The sequence below is a fragment of the Geospiza fortis genome, unplaced genomic scaffold (assembly GCF_000277835.1).
Source record: "Geospiza fortis unplaced genomic scaffold, GeoFor_1.0 scaffold173, whole genome shotgun sequence".
NCBI lineage: Eukaryota > Metazoa > Chordata > Aves > Passeriformes > Thraupidae > Geospiza > Geospiza fortis.
The window spans coordinates 2,105,565-2,122,083 of record NW_005054334.1 but is presented as its reverse complement, the minus strand read 5'-3'; the positions used below and the strand labels follow the sequence as shown (position 1 = coordinate 2,122,083).

The window sequence follows — 16,519 nt, the reverse complement described above, 5'->3', positions numbered from 1 at the left end:
CGGGCGCGGAGGGGGAGCGGGCGATTCCATCGCGGGCGGTGCGGGAGCACAGTGGATAAATTACTGCTGCAGGGTCCTGGGACAGCCGGGGGCCCCTCAGTGCTTCAGGGTCGCAGGACACGAGTCCTCCGGGACGCCTTCCTCATGGCTGTTTGTGAACTTAGGGGAAGGCCGGCAGGTCGCTGGGTGCGCAGTTTGGCCCTTCCAAAACCTGGAAATGCGCGCCCTAATGCAGTGAGCCGGGAGTGCATGGCGAGGGAGGGTTCAGCCTCAGCCCGCGGGAAATGAAGAGGGGTCATTGCTGCACAGAAACCGGGTCTACTTATAGAGATCATAGACAACTACAGACAAAGCCTTGGTCTCCATTTGTGCGGACTTGAGGCTCAGTCTGGAATCTCCGGTGTGTGACAGCAATGGCTGTGAGATCCCCAAAGCGCCATCTCTCTCCTGGCATGAGCAGGGATGGTATGACACCTGTCAGAGCCCATATTTTCCAGCTTTGATATTGCAGTCAGGCTTTCTGAGGAGAGGGGCTGAGTGTGGTACAGTGTGTATCTGAGCTCATTTGTTTGTCTCTTTGGGATCCGAGCTTCCTGAGCATGTTTGAATGAACAAAATGGTTTAGTTGGGGTGGTTTAGAGTGACTCAGTAGGTAGAACTTAGTTCAAATCTGAGTGAACAAGTTCTTGTATTTAAATAGCTATCAAGCCTCATATTCCTGCTCTTCAAACACCCGACTATCTTTTTCAAGAATTAACTATTTTTTTCTGGCAGGTGGATCCAAAGAGAGAACCATTAAAGGGGGCTGGGGAAGGGATGCAAAGTAGAAAAGAGCCTGAGAATGACAACAGTCCTGTTTTCCCACTGCTCATTCTCAGCAGGACCTGCCTTCTGATTCTTGTTCTTTGAGCAGGTTCAGTGCTGATCATTAAAGCAGATCAGTAGGAACACGTTTCTTTGGGATTAAGGTCACAGCCAGAACAGGCAGATCATGGAGACAGGTTGATCACAGAGGCTTTCTGGAATAAGGAGAGGACTCTGGGGTGATTAACACGGCAATTTTGTCAGTACGTGCAGTGCCATACCCAACTGCAGCCTCTCCTGTGCTGGGAGAGCTCCTGGAGCAGGCAGGGCCTGTGGCTGGACACAAACCCAGCCCTCCAGATGTGCCTCAGCAGAAGGCAAGGAGAGCAAGCAGTGTGCATGGGCTGCTCCAGCAGTGCTGTGTGTTTGGAGTGCCTTTAGCAATCCCTCGTGTGTGCCAAGTCCTGGGAGTGAGGGTGAGGGCAGTGGTTGTGTGCTTGATGCCTCCCACTCAGTCACCTTGACCAAAACCTGGGGTGCCTTTAACTTTTGGGAGGTGAAAACACACGTGGCAATTCTGATTCCTGATGAAGCTGTTGCAGAGGCAGCCTGCAATGCAGCCCTTTGCTGGCACTTCAGGCAGAGCTTGCTGGTTTCAGCCAGCTGAGGGTCCCATCACCTTTTGCTTGTGACAGAATAGCAACCAGCTCTTATGTGCCACTTCCACCCCTTAAAAGTACTCTGCACGCTCACTGAATTTCGTGCTGTTTCTAGAAATAGAGAGAGCAGTGTGTAGGAGCTGAAGGAACCTGCCCCAGCTTAGAACAGGTTATTGTTAGCACTGGGTGGGAGCAGAGACTGGCTCTGATGATAGCTCCCACTTCTGTCTATTGTTGTGTCTGTGCAGGCAGCAGCTCCAAAAGACATAAAGCCAGGAGGAAGGAAGATACCTCCTTTTTCCCCAGGTATGGCTTTAATAATAGGAGACACCAGGCTCAAAGACTTTACATTGAAATTTATTATGTGTATAAATTATACAACCAGACAAGAATGACACTGTATGTCCAACAACTGTCTTTTGTTTTTCAAAGACAAAAATAATGGAAAAAAGAAATAACAAAGACCTACTAGTGTCATGTAAAACTAACCCATGGGAGCATGTAGCTCCACAGAGAAAATGATCACAGTATTATCTAGCAGTATAAAAAAACTGAGCAAACAGAGCTCCGAGGAGCTCCATCTTTCTGAGGAAAGACAGATGCCAAAGCTGTGTTTCTGATCCTGTAGGGTTTTTGTAGGCATTCTGTAAAGCAATGACAATTCCTGGCCATTGTTTTTAGCCTTTTGCACCCTTGGTTTTTGGTGATAAAGTTAGTCTCTGAGAAGAGCTCACACCAAGCACAGGAGAAACTTTGCCTGAGGCCCCTTACAGCACTCTGATTTCCGGGGAGAAAAGTCTCCTAGTATTAGTGGCAGAACCAAGATCACAGTACCCAGTCAGGGGTAATTTCTCTCACAAGGACTGGGGAAGGTGGATTAGTTCAGGGTGAGGGAAGTCACAAAGAGGAGGTGAAGGTCCTGCTTTTTCACATGGCGAACAAGCCCACGGCGACCGTCATGGCGAGGCAGCTGAGCGCCACGACCCACCGCAGCAGGGAGGGGGTGCCTGCCGTGTCTGTGTGCCTCAGCTTTGTCCTCTCACTTTCCTTCCCAGCTGCTGCACCTGCATCAAATTGGGAGAACAAGCAAATAAAGTGAGAAGAGGTTGTGGCAAGAAGCTGCTAAGGTGCAGTGTTTGCTCTCCCCAGTGCCAGAGCACACCCTGCTGGATTTGTCCAGGGAAGAAGGAGAAAAGCCAGAGCCCAGCTGGGAGAAACAGTGGCAGCAGGTTCTGCTGTCCCAGAGGAGAGGGGAAGCAGCAGACTTGACCTGGAAATCACAAAGGCCATGGCCCCTCTGCCTGTAGGTGACTACCAGCCTCTTCCCTTGTCTCCTTATGGGCTTACACGTGCACTGTCCAGCTCCATCAAACCCCTGATGTGCTGAGGACAGACAAATACTGAAGCTAGGATTTTAAAAGGCATTTTGTGTCCTACTTCTCACTGATTTAATTAGTTAAGCATCTAAAGACCTTGAACAGTCTTCAGCACTCCAAGCAATTTCTGCAGTACAACTTCAGGATGGGATTCCTCATCCAACACCAAATGTTTCTGGAAATCTTACTTGTATGCATGTATTGGGAAAGGAATGGCAACATTTCACAGAGAACTTTTAATGCCTTTCCCACAGAAGCTGCTTTAAGCTTCAGTATCCAGAAATGCTTAAGGCAAGGTTTGCTTTTCATCTTTGCCATGGAAAAACTGTGGTTCAATTCAGGATGCACTGAAAACAAATCTCCATTTTAGTTTCAGAATGGGTAGGCCATAAGGGGTTTTTTATTTGAATTGTGTGTTCTCATGGAAACCACTCTGCTCTGCAAACATCTGAGCTCACTCCTCACTCAGGTACAGGCCTGGTTACATTCCACCATCCAGAGCAGTGCTCACTGTAAACCCAGCACACTCTCTGCACTGTTTTCAGCAATACTTCTGGGAGGCAGGAAAATGATCAGAGGGAGATACAGTCCAAAAGGACAGGCTGCTGGACAGGACTGTGTCCAGAAGAGCCTTCTGTCAGCATCACAGCACCATGGCTGGTCTGCAGCACCCAAAATTGATGCCTTTGCTTCTGTGAACTCAAGGTCAGTTTTCCCTGTGGTGAATGAACCTTGCATTTGTTAAAGCCCTAGAGGTGGAGAGAGAAGTCTCTTTTTGAAAAGCTTCCTCCCTGACACACTTTCTGAAGAGCCTACACGTTATCCTTGCTCTGCCATGTCTAGAAGAAGTTTTGCACACAGCAGTGCCTCTCCTTGTGCTGCCTGCTGATGGCTGGAGAAGAGATGGGGCAAGCACCTCATGCTTGTTTCCCAGTGGCTTTTACAAACAAGGACAGAGGAGGGGAGGAGGAGGGAAGGAAGGAGCACTGTGAAGCACCGGCCCCTGGAAGCGTCTTACCGTGCTGGTGTGATTTGTTGACGCTCCTCGTGCGAAGCAGCTCTGCCTGTGGCTGCACAGGGTGACCATTCTGCTGGCCCTTGGACACCAGCTCCTGCAGCGCCTCGAACACCTGAGGACAAGGAACACTGTCTCATTAAGTAGCCTCTTGTTCTTTCCCTGGACCACCTGCCCCTTCCCCAGGCACTTTAGGAACTAGAGGAAGACACGAGGCTTCAGTCTAAGTCCACTGGCACATTTTGCATGGAACAAAAGTTGTCTGAGAGGTCAAAAGGATGTCTTTCAAACTTCTTGTTGTCTTTACAGGTTCTCCCTGAAGCTTTCAGCTGAGGAGAAAGCTATTGCCCACCTTCTGATGGGAAGGAAAGCAAGGTGCCTGTCACCTAGTCAGAGTGCACAGCGGATCTGTGTAACATCACCACAGAGGCAGGACAGATACTATGTAGTAATCCCCACTCCCAGTATTAACCCTCATTCATATCTGAATAGTGGCACATGGAAGAGACTGGATTCAAACACTAAGGGAGGGAGAAGAGCTTTTCAGAGACCATTGTTTTATTTGGCTGCCAGGTTGGAGAAGCATGGCCATCCAACTCTGACCAGCTCGCCCTGATCCACAACTTCTCATAAGCTGTCCAGTGCAAATACTGGCCTTGTATTTCCCCTGTAGCTATTTTCTTGTTTGAGAGAGGATGTGGGCTGGCAGGGCTGGCTGGTTGTTACTCACCCGTATATTTAACAGGAATGCTTTCTTGGCCTCCTCCGTGACTCTTTTCTTAGTGGCAAGGTCCATCTCGAGGGCATTCATGCGGGAGCGATAGAGCTGCTTGAACTTGGTGGCATTGGAGACCCCATCAAAGGTGAAGAAAGCCAGCCCTTCCCCAGTGCTGGGCAGCTGGAGGGCCTTCTGGGCAATTTTCTTCAGCACCTGCCCCCCAGACAGGTCTCCCAAATAGCGAGTGTAGGCATGGGCCACCAGGAGCTCTGGCTCGTTCTTGCCTATGTAGTGGAGCCTCTCGACGTATTTCTGAGTAGCCTCAGGACAGGGGATCTCTTCCCTCCAGTTTCTGCCATAGAAATACTTCAAGTCTTCTTCCAGGGCAGCTTTGCGGTGCAGCTCGGCCGGAAAATACAGAGGGGCATAAACGGGATTGTTCTTGTTACGTTCAATCTCTTCCTCCAGAGCAGAGTAGATAAAGTACAGGGATGCTGTAACCAGCTGAAAGAGAAGAAAGAGGGTGAGCTATAGGTGCATCTGTTTGTCGTTTTCAAGTCTGTGGGACCAATTGTACTAACAATAAAGGTACTCGTTGGCACACCCACTATGAGTCACAAACATCTGTGAGGTTGCAGATTTCCCATGTGGAAAACAGTGCAAGGTACAGGGAGACACTGTTTAGCGCTTCCCTTCTGCTTGAGATAGCCATCAGGTGAGCCCTTTTCAGCAGGTATTGGTCTTACTTGCTCTGAAGTCACTGCCTTGCCTTCAAGTTAAAGTCTGGCAGAGTGATGTGATGTAAACTGGAGCCCTGTTTAAGCATTCCTGGTCTCTTCCCGTTCCCTCAGTCAATAGGAGGGTATTCCCAAAGGTATCCTTTCTGGTACATTGTTCAAATTTGAATGCTCCAAAATGTGGCTTCCCTTTGTGGGGCCTTGTGAGATGATGACACACCCTTGTTATTTTTCAACATATTCATCCTGTCAGCATCCCACCGTCCTGGGAACTGAGGCACCACCACTCTGCTCACTCAGGCATGCAAGTGGGGTTGCCTCCTCGGTTGCCCCAGGGAGACAAGATAAAAGGGATTTGGAAGCCCAGCCTGCCTCTGAAAGATGCCTTTGTGAAGGAGTGCTGAGAGGCTGTGTTCTCCCCTCTATTTTGAAACCATTGTTATTGTTGTTTTTCCCAGCTTATGTGATACTTTCTTCTATCTGCCAACTTTTCCATGTGACCTGAGACAATATAGCTGTGTTCTTTCCTTTCCCAGGCATTCTGTTTTCAGAGGCTCTTACACCTTCACCACCCCTTCCTTACCCTGGGACCCCTTGTGAGCAGCAAATGGTAAAAATGAAGGTGTGGCAGTAGAGCTGGGTCAGGTTTGGGTAGGGGGGATTGTGCTGCTCACAGGAGAGAAAGCTGTTTACTTTCTCACAAAGCAGTCAGTTCTGCAATGAGAGAGTTCCTGTTTCAACCTTGCCCCACTGTGCCAGAAAATAGGACTTTGATAAGCACATGGGCAGTGACTGGTTGTGGAAACAAATATCCACCATCTGAGGAGTCACGTAGCAGGCCAGATATATAGGTCTGCCAAGACAGTAAACAAAACCAGTTTTTTAAACAGTAACCTGTTACCCAGCTTACCGGAAAAGAAACGAAACATGGGAACATTGCCTTCCAAATTAAGCAAAAATGTAGCTCAGCTGATTGTTTTCAGAGGCAGGTAGTGGTTTAATGAGAAATGTGGCTTTTAAACACTTGTTAATTTTTAAAATCCATGTCCCATCTCATTCGCCTGGCAGCATGTAAAAATCATCTAAGAAACCAAGTTCTATTCCTGAAGGTCTTTTTACAGCTTGCCTGTCTCAAAGATCACTGCCTAACCAATGCCATATTTCTTACATCAGGAAGTCAGCATCTGAGATTGAATTTATGCTCGCCTAAGTATGCTGGATGTCACCTGTCAGAAATAAGCAGTCTCTTTCCTACTTCTGTGGATTTATTTGCCAAGGAACAATCCAACAACAAAGTAATTAAGCCACAGGTTGAATCGGTAGCTGTTGTTTGCAAGTCCATGTGTCACTTCCTATTGCCTCTCAGGAATTTCTGGCCCAGGTGTTTGTTTTGGTTTTGCTCTTTGCTTTGTTATGTGGCTCAGATCCCAGGAATTGTATCTAGCCAGGTTAGGCTAATACATGGAAATGTTTCTCTTTTATCTTGAAAAAAGCAACAGGCTCCTGCTTGTTAGCAGCAGACACAGATTGCTCAAACTCAGTCTGGTTTTGAGTTATTGTTCATGATCTCAGCTGTGGTATAACTCAAGTGACAATGCAAAGTTCAGTGCCAGCAATGATCCCACATCCTCACTTTCTCACCATCCCATCATTATTTCTAGCTGCAGCTGCTTAGAGTGTTGTAAATACAGAATTCTCCCTCTTTTGGGCATTTCAGCTGCTCAAGTATCTGAACATAATTCTATCTCCATTATTATGACTGGCAATAATAACATGCAGGCATTTATGAAGCATCAGAAAAGCAATAGCTTTAGTCCCATCAACCTCTTTGTCCTTTTTCTCCTGTGTCAGCTTGGCTGCCCATTGTGATATGCAGAGTCCTTCCCCAATTTCTGCAAGGGGAGCCAGTAAGACCTCAGGGTGCAGAAGTCTCATGTTTTTCATAGGAGATGCTGATACATCATGTCCTCACACTCCTCACCTGTACTGGCCCCATCCTGCCCCCTTTAGTCCCCTGTCAGCCCATTGGATCTATCCGGTGAGGAATTCCCATCCCCAAGCAATGCTGCTGAAGTACCTTAAACTCCTGGAGTGACACCTGCCCCTTCTGGAAGTTCCTCATGAAGGGTGTGTTCTCTGCCTGCTCGTGCACCTCCTTGGTAGCTTCCTTCAGCAGTTCCGACAGGTCTGTGGACATCCTGGGGAAGAACAGTGAAACAGGTATTAGTGCTCTCTCCTCTGACAAAACAAAACAGATCTTCGCTCCCTAGGACAAAAGGGGGAGCCTGGGATGGCAGAAAAAGGAGCAGAGCGTTCCCGAGAGCAGAGCGTTCCCGAGAGATGTGCATGGGACCCAGAGAGCACCAGCTTTCCAAACAGTGTCCCGAGCAAAGACTGACAGACTCCATCCAGAGGTGGAGGCAGCAGCATGCCTTTCCCTGCAGAGCAGGAACGGGAACAGCATTCCTAAAAGCAAGGGGAGAAACACAACACTCCTCTGACAAAACTTCCCTCTCACTCCCGTCCCGCTCTCACCTCTCGGAGCTGTGTGACTGGGAAGTTTCCATGTTTCTCCACGTCCTTTCACTCCTCTGCTTCCCTGCTGTTGCTGGTGCTTTGCTCCTTCCTGTCAGCTCCCGGGACAGTGAGGCTCTGAGCTGGGCAGCGAGTCCCAGTCCAGCTTTATAGTGCCCGGCCACGTGAGCAGGAGCGCTGACCTCAGAGCAGCACAAACTTCTTGCAACACCGCAGCGCTTCCCTCCCAGCCCGCCGACACCCGCTCCTGGCCCCAGCCCCAGGAACCAGGAGGAAGTCACCAGATGCATCCTGATAACTAAGCAAAAACAAGAGGACGTCCAGAAACTTCTCTTTTGAGGGTGCCTGGCTCTGTAACCCTTTCAGTGCCTTGCCCGTGGCAGGCAGAGCCCGGGTACTGCCAGAGGTGCTCCTTGTCCTGGGCACGGCGGGGTTGGACAAGGAGGGTGGATTTCCAGAGCTGATGCCTGGGGCACAGAGGGCAGCCTCCTCGCCCTGCACCTGTCTGCGTGCCTTGCACCCTGCCTGGAGAGCTAATCCAGCCCTCACCCTCCCCTGCTCGGGCACAGCTCAGGTACAACCATCCCATCTCCCATGGCTGTGCTCAGGCACCACCAGCTCTGGCCTGCAGGCGCCAGACCTGCCCTTGTGCAGCTCCCCCTTGCCCTGGGCAGTGAGCCCTGTCACTTTGCACAGAGCCAGCACAGGTGTGCCGGCACCCATGCACAGCAAAACCCCTTCCATGCTCTCCTGCTCATGGAAACGATGGCATCTGATTTGTTTGACAGCTGGCTCCTGTCGTCACCACAGCAGCGTGCAGGGCAATTCAGGAAAATAGCACACCCATCTCCTAGATTCCCAGGAGGCTGGGGTAGCTGAAAAGATATCATACAGGACTTGGGGGACACTGAGAAAGTCTGCAGAGACTTTCAAAGGCAAATAATTCCTCTGATTTGGGAAAAGAGTTTGACATGGTTCTTCTGCCAGTAGCTGTTGCTCTGCTGAGTTTTTTTGGGGATTTTTTTTATAAAGTGGTCAGTGAAGCAGCCAACAGGTGAAGCTGGGCCCTTCTTTCCCACCTGCAGCTATGCTGGAGGCTGGGCTAGCAGGGACAGGTGATGCACTGGCTGGTTGTACTTTGGAAAAGCACACATTTGTGCTCAGCCCAAAGGAGCAGAGCACCTAAAGCCACCATTCCCCTGCTTCTGTGGGTGTGAGAACCTCCGTGGTACAGTGGTGCAGGGGGTGGTAGGGAGGCAGAGCCTGGGTGGAAGGAGAAGGGCTGTGGCATCTGCTGTCCCTCTGCAGATGCCCTCTCTGTGGGTGCTGCCTCCCCAGCCAAGCCTGTCTCCCTGTCACTGCACCCACACCAGCCCCAGCAGGGTTGGGGGCTGTAGGTTAAAAGGTTGTCCTGGAAAGAGTATCCTTCCACACTTCTTTTTTTGCCTCCAGCAGACATCTGGCATGCAGTGCTCGGGAAGGATTACTCAGCATTTCCATCCTGACTCAGCCAGACTTTTCCTGTCTTGCTTTTGTCTTTTAAAGCAACAGTGCACGCTAGCAAAAGCTGACATGTTCCATTCTTACCCCCATGCCACTGCAGACAACTTGCTTGCTTTTCTGGAAAGTAAAATAAATTTATCAGGATGTCTGAATCTTCAAAGCAAATGTGACAAAGCCCCAAACATCTCCTGAGAGTGCAGAGTCCATGTGTAGAGCAGACAGCCCCATGGCCTGTCCCTTCTGAAAGCATTGAAACCACAGTTTGCCACAGGAGCAGCCCCAAAATGAATGCTTCCCTCTGGCATAACTCCGTAAAACTCTCATTTTCTGTCATTTTCAGTGAGTCCTATTCTGACAGGGGAAGCTGGAGCACAAATTGAACCTCTAGCTCTAGTGGAGATAAGTAGGGAATAGAGGGAAATTACATGAGAATAAGAATTATATTATGAGAGTGTATTATTCATTTTGTGAAATACTATGTAAAAAATCCAATCCTCAAGCCCTGCCCCTCCTTTCACCTGCAGCCCTGGCAATGCACCCAGTTCTTCCCAAGGACTTTATGGGTGCTTTCACTCCAATGATTTTGTCCCCAGCGTGCCCACCTGCCTTCTTCCAAGAAGCTTCATGCTTGGGGGCCCTACAAACGATATATCCCAAAGTCCTTTTCCTTTAATCCAGGATTGTGGAAGGTCTGAATGAGACTGGGGGGAAGAAAGAGAGGGTCTCTAGTCATGTTGCTACCATTTCAGGCAGGTTTTCTGGCTTGTAACCATACTGTCCCAGGAGATGGAGCAGTACCTCCTCTGGCTCTTGGGGCTTTACCTTCCCCTGGGCAGGTCACAAGAGATGCAGCTCACCTCTGCCAGGAGATTTGCAAAGGTGCTGACAAGCAAGCCATGCCCCATAAGTGATTCTCTGATTTGGGTTTCTTGGGATGGAGCAGTTGTGAGAGTCAGCCTAGTTCTCTGGAAAGGCCCAAATGCCCTGCAGCAAGATGGAAGGAGAACTGAAAGTGGGGTGTCATCATCTTTGCAGTTGCTGGCCTGGAGCATTTCTGTCCCCTCCCCACCCCCCAGTGTTGGATTGCTTCTGCTGTGCTGTTGCTTTATGGTGGGTGGGAGGTCAGTGCCACCGAGGGAGCCAGTGTGCCAGCAGGGATTTGTGAGGGACCATCTCTTCCTCAAAGAGACCTCTGGAAGTTGGCACTTGAGAGCAATGAACGGGGAGGGAGGTGAGTGCTTTTAGTGGAAGGAGCAGACAGCTCCCAGAGCACAGTGGGCCATGGGGAATCAGAGGCCAGCCCATATCCAGGTCACTAGGAAATTCTGCTGGAATATCACTAAAGTCCCAGAGCTGTGGTCTCCGCTGTGCCTGCCAGAAGCCCTGCTGTCTCCTGCCCTTCCAGGAGCTGTGGCTGGGCGCTGCCAGAGCTACTCACTGTGAGGACACCAGCAAAACTGCCCAGGGGATTTCCAGCAAAGATGAATAAAGTAGCCTCAGGCAAGATATTTGTAAAAATTCTTGCTGGGCTTAAAAGCCTGTCTGCACATCCCAGCCCCTGAGAAAATGCTGAGTCACGAGATGGGAGATGAATGGTTAAAACCAACAGAAAGTTATTGAGGTGTCAGTGTTTCCATGTGGAACAGGGAAGTGAGGAATTTTCTCCTCTTTGTACATTAACAGCCTGTTTTGCCAGTAGATTTATGGCCAGAAATGTCTAGTTACACAGGCAGTCACGGGATGCCAAGTCAGCTCTCTGAGTCCCTTGTGGGCAGCACTGTTCCGTGCTGGGCTCTGGCAGGCAGCTCCCAGCGGCTCAGCCCGGCTTCCGTGGGGAAAACCGGCCTTAGCCAGCTCACAGGGGCTCATGGGCTCTCTCAAACCGTGACACAGCAAAATGCAGCTGCCTCGGAATGCTGAGTGCAAACCAGGCAGCTGAATCATCACTCAGGACCAGGATTTGCTGTGTAATGCTAGGGGAAAAAGGAGTTACAGTAACTGCTTAAAATGACTTGCTGGAGAAAGGAGTCTGTGCTGGGAGTGTACAGGGATATCCTGTGTGTTAATTTGTGTTTACCAAAGGGAGATTACCTCTCCCAGCCCCACCTTGGCAGAACTGACTGTGCTCCCTGCTCTCTGAGCATCTAAAAATCCCAGTCTAGGTCAAAGATACAGGTGGAGGAAAAGGAGGTCAAGAGTCCAGTGCCCTGGAAATCCCTCTGGAGAGCCCAGGCACTGCAGCTGTCCATGGGGCTGGCACTGCTGGTACCTTTGGAGGTTGTATAGACAGGCATGGCTGTGCTAGGGAACCCCCCCCACAGCAACCCTGGAAAACAGTGTGGTGGGAAATGGAGGCACAGGCAAATTTCCCAGGATGAATGAACCAACATGACAAAAATGGGAAATGCAGATTACAATAAATATTTTCATATGGGTATATGTGTGCTGCAGCACACTGGTGTCTCCAGCACATAGCTGTGAGCAAGGAGAGAGCCTGGGACAGAGCAGGGAGAAGGAGGGAGAACAGAGCAAGTGCCCTGCAAGGCATGGGCCTGACCAGAGTCAGGCAGTGACTGTAAGCACACAGCAGGTGATGGGTACACTGGGCTGAAATTTTGGGAGAGGGTGCATGGAGCCCACCATGCTTCCTAGAGACTTGGTGGTCATGGGAATCCATCCTGTGTCCAGCTAGGAGCTGCTTTGGCAGCCAGAGGGAGGCGTGGAAGGGAATGGGGCAGTTTGCAAATAAAAATCCCATTTGTGCAAATGTTTCAGTAAGTGCTGCTGCCTCCTTTGTTTCAGTGCCACAACCGTGGAAAACAAAGTGTGCCCTGACTGTGAGACAGAACAAACCATGAAACTTGGATTTGAAAAATCACACATATGCAACAAAGAGGACCTTGTACCACACTGCTCACACCCTTTTCTCAGGAGAAGGAGGAACGGGAAGCCAAGTTTTGCACTGAAAGTGAGACCCAAGTCCCCCCTCCCCACAAGGTTTCCAAATCACCTCTGCTTGGTTCCCTAGCCCAGGGTACAGGAGAAGTGCTGGGCCGCAGGAAGGGGCTGTTTCTGGAGATTTCTGCAGTGTTCCGGAGCGCAGGGAGCGGGGCCAGGAGCAGCAGCTGCAATCTCAGCGCAGCGGAGGCACCGCCCTGCACGAACAGCCCGGCCTGGAGCGCTCCGTGACTCAGCAGAACCCCTCGCACAGCTGACTCAGCGTCGGCCCGGCCTGACCCTGACTCAGCAGCACGCCCAGCTGGGAAAAGGTGACTCAGCACCAGCGGGAGCCGGGTTTGGGGGCTGATGCCCTGGCCGAACGCGCGGCATCACTTGCAGCCACAGAGTGTTCCCCTTTCAGCTGTCCTTCCCAGAGCCGCCCCGGGTGAGGCAGGAGGGCTGGAAAAGCTGGTGTTCCAAGCTGGGAAAGCTGCAGCCCTCTCTGACCCGGGGACGCGGAGGATTGCCGTGTCCGTCTGCTGTGGGTCCGGGACAGTCTCTGCTCCATACAGGGGAATCAAGGCGTAGGAACTCTGGGGTGCCGGATGGGCACCCGCCTTTCGCCTGTGCTAGTGCAAAACAGCAAACCCAGGAACAATGTATGGGAACGAATCCATTTTAGAGACTGGCATTCGGGATGTGCCAAATTTAAGTGACTTAAGACACACAGAGGGTGTCTGTGGCACAGACTGTGCTCCCTCCTTCACTCATTACCAAAGATCGCTCCAGGGCAGGCAGGCAGGGCCTTATTTACTCCACCGAGCTGCTCTCTGTCTTGGGAGGGTGACAGATACACGCTGACAAAGAGAAATAAGCCAAAGAACGGTTAGAAAGGGCAGATATTACTTCAAAGACCTTAGTTTAGGGCAGACTGGGTTCAGCACTGGAGAGCCCCGTGCACTATGGAGCTTACGGAATGCAGCTGGTACAGCAAAAGAGCCAGAACACCCCCCTTTTTGGGGGGATGCGTTCCCCAGCATCCCAGGCACCGAGGAATCAGGGCTTTGGGCTCAGCCCTTCCTCTGAGCAGTGCTGGGCACAGCAGGACCTCGGAGCGGTGGTGGCAGCTCTTTAGCTAAATAATCATTAACAAGGCAACGTGGGATTTGAATTGAAATGTTTGATTGCCGGGTGTGATCTGGCAGAGGCCGAGAGGGACCAAAGGTACTCGGCAAGTGGTGAGACTGGGGGTGCCTGGTGTGTGGTGAGCCACCCCCTGATTGCCCAGCTGGAGCTGGTGGTTCATGGTGTGTATGCCAGCACAAAACATGTCCCTGCCCAGGGGCAGTGGGGCACTGACGGCAGACACCCACACACCTTGAATTTTTAAATTTTCCTTTTTTTTTCTTCCTTCTTCTTTTTTGGACTAAGACTGCTAATGAGCTCAGAGAAATTGCCACCTCCTTCTCACTGAGACTGATCTGTCATTTAAGGTTTTGGGTTTTTTTTTTTTTGTTTGTTTGTTTGTTGGGTTTTTTTTTGGTGTTTTTTTTTTTTTTTTGGTCAAGCAGCTAAAAATACCAGTGAAGTGCCTCACAGCAACCTTTCTTAACACAGATTTTCCTACCTCTCTGTGCTGGTGAAAGAAACTCCCCTAAAGCCACAGGAAAGCCGTGTCCTTGCCTAATCCTGCTGTCAAATTTGCTTCGTGCCTGATCCATGATTTTCTGCCGAGATTGGCCAGGAAAACAAGCGCCTGGATACACGCACATGCGAAAATCCCTGCTGCAGAGCCCCCAAGACTTTCCCTGGCAGGGCTGAGCCCCCAACCTCTCTCTTGCACAGTGTAGCAACCCCTGCACCCCCATCCAAGACTGCCTGGCAAGAGCCAATGTCCAGCTTTGCAGGAAGGCTACTGGAGACAGCGCTGCAGCACTCTTGGGCTCATGGGGAGTGATCCTGTCAGTGGCCATCTCTCTTCCCTTGCTCCTGAGCACTGCAGCACCTACTTTTCCTCTCATTTATTTATATCGTCTTCATCCACCCTTAGCAGCACCAACAGTAGTCTAAAGGAAAGGGGAAGTGGCTTTATTCTCATTTTGTGAAGGGAGGGAGAATTTTGTTATTCAGAATACGCTTTGAGGAAGTTTTGACACGGCAAAGCAACACGAAAGTCCTGTGGAATGGAGAACAGCCTTCCCAGTGTACTGGCTTGGGACACTTCTGTGAGACAATGCTGTGGGAAATCAGGACATATTTTTGTTATCACCCTTTAAAAAAAATTCATGTACTATTTGGAGGTTAGTGGTTGGTAAAAGAGAAACATGTAATTTTTTGCCTGTATGAGTGTGATGCTGGCATGCCCAGTATCACGCTACCCAAACATCATGGAAATTCTCATTAACTTTTAGTGTATATTTAGTTTTTAGAGATGTCAAGCAACTCTGACCCAGTACAAGGAAGTTATGTCTTTCTTCATCTGGCAGAGCAACAGCTGTTCTGGGTCATGCAAAATATCAGTCCAGGTCAGGATCCTGTTCCCAGAGTTGTTATTAATGGATGCCTAGGCAGAGCACAAGCACCCCTTCCCGTCCTCCGTGCAGTCACAACGTGTGGATGAATCCATGTTCTGGAGTGGTCGCTGTGCGGGGCCGCACAGGCCTGATGGCTGCAGCATAATAGACTACGGAAAAACTTTGTTTTGTTTCTGTCCCCGGAGGTGGCAGAGCCTTCTAAGCAGATCACTGCCAAGGGAGGGGCTGTTCTCTGCAATCGGGAAGCCCGGGCTCGGTGTGCGAGGGACCACAGCCATCTGGTGGTCAGAGCGAGCAGCGCTGTTCTTTCTAAAACAACATCAGAAAACTTAAAAATGGAAAGGCATTTAAAAGAATTCCTTACAGTGCTGTCATTTTTTTTCTTTTTCGCAATCATGAAGCAGTTTTTACCAATGCGAAGTGCCCAGCCTCTAATTAAAATGATCCCTTGCAGAACTAGCAGGTTTTTTTTTCCCTCAAGTTCCTTCTCAAAAGATACCTTGCAAAATTATTCAAGGTATTACTGGTGTAATCTATAATAAGTATGACAGTACTAATTTGGAATCTTTCCATGCCTTCATCCTTGAAAAAGAGCTACCTTGTCACAGTTGGATAAATCTCAGTGAAAAGCACTGTGACCATGGCTGGCTGCACAGTCGAGAGGGGACCGGCTCACCCCAGGAGTCACAAGCAGCACTCTGAATTTTCACCTGTTGGCCATCGATTCTAACTGCCCTCACTTGGCAGACACCAAAAATGCTTTCCATCTGTTTGTCCCTTGATGAAAATAGCAGCAACCCCTTTCTGCTGCACTCAAGTCTTCCTTGGGGACAGCTCCCTCTTGCCTTTGCCAGCTCCTGTGCTGGCTGCTTGGGGAATTAAAAACAAGGTGAGGGTGAAGATGGGGTCTTTGTCCTGAGGTGGGCTCAGGGCATCCCAGAGGCAGTAAGGAGGAGTTTGAACTCCCCATACTCAGGACATTCATTCACTCAGGATGTCTTTGTTTCTCCTTTCAGGGAATTTGCAGGCAGTGCTCTGAGGGAGCTGGAGGCATGAACCAGTGTTAAAGCATCACCAGTGTGAACAGGCTGGTACCGTGCACAAATACTGACGGGGCACCAGGAGCCCTTCCTTCCCAGCTGAGGCAGGCAGCCCGAGGCCGGGAACTGGCCAGGGGGCTGGGCCTTGCTTGTTCTGGAGGCCCTTCTGGCCCCACAGCTACAGAAGCAGCCTGTGTTCCAGCCTGTGACCCTGCTCTTGCTTCCCCTCCTGCACGTGCTCCAGCAGGGGAAGCTCAGCCCTTTTGCCTCTCTTCAGATGACATTTTCAAATCCACTCAGCTTCCTTTTAAGGATCCCTCCCACAGCTCCCACTCAGCTGGATACTGGAGAGATGGTATAGGGACAACTGAGGATATGTCCGTGGATACCAGAGGGCCCTTTAGTAGCAAATGTATTTCTTGCATGTCTTTATAAGTGACTTATGGGCTGCAAGGTAGGTATTCAGATCTGGTCACAAGACACAGAGGGAAAGGAGAGGAGGTAGCTCACCCTCTTGCTATTTTGAGATGGCCTGTAATCACCTCCCCACAAGACTGTAGTAAAAAGCAGGGAGCACCCTCAGCCCCCATGCTGTTCTCTCAGCACCAGTGCCCTTGCCTTTTCATGGAGAGCAAATGTGGCTGCATGGTTTCATCCC

General features: G+C 50.3%; 2 protein-coding genes across 3 annotated transcripts in view; both read right to left on the bottom strand.

Moving 5' to 3' along the window:
* MCM5 (minichromosome maintenance complex component 5) overlaps positions 1-1,083 on the bottom strand; it is an 11,050-nt gene extending 9,967 nt beyond the window's left edge. Inside the window, exon 1 of the mRNA XM_014307346.2 lies at positions 1,072-1,083. Within this exon, the coding sequence (XP_014162821.1) occupies positions 1,072-1,083 (12 nt within the window). The remainder of the gene's footprint in view (positions 1-1,071) is intronic.
* A 716-nt stretch (positions 1,084-1,799) lies between these two features.
* Positions 1,800-8,005, bottom strand: HMOX1 (heme oxygenase 1). 2 transcript variants are annotated; one of them, XM_005421804.2, is made up of 5 exons: positions 7,845-8,005; positions 7,387-7,507; positions 4,585-5,076; positions 3,858-3,969; positions 1,800-2,527 (listed from the first exon to the last, which is right to left on the bottom strand). In XM_005421804.2, the coding sequence occupies exons 1-5, from the start codon at positions 7,874-7,876 to the stop codon at positions 2,391-2,393; spliced, it is 894 nt and encodes a 297-aa protein (XP_005421861.1). In that variant the 5' UTR covers positions 7,877-8,005; the 3' UTR covers positions 1,800-2,390. The 2 variants fall into 2 exon arrangements, with proteins under 2 accessions (XP_005421861.1, XP_030913584.1); XM_031057724.1 differs by lacking the exon at positions 7,845-8,005 and adding an exon at positions 7,709-7,760.
* Positions 8,006-16,519: the final 8,514 nt, after the last annotated feature.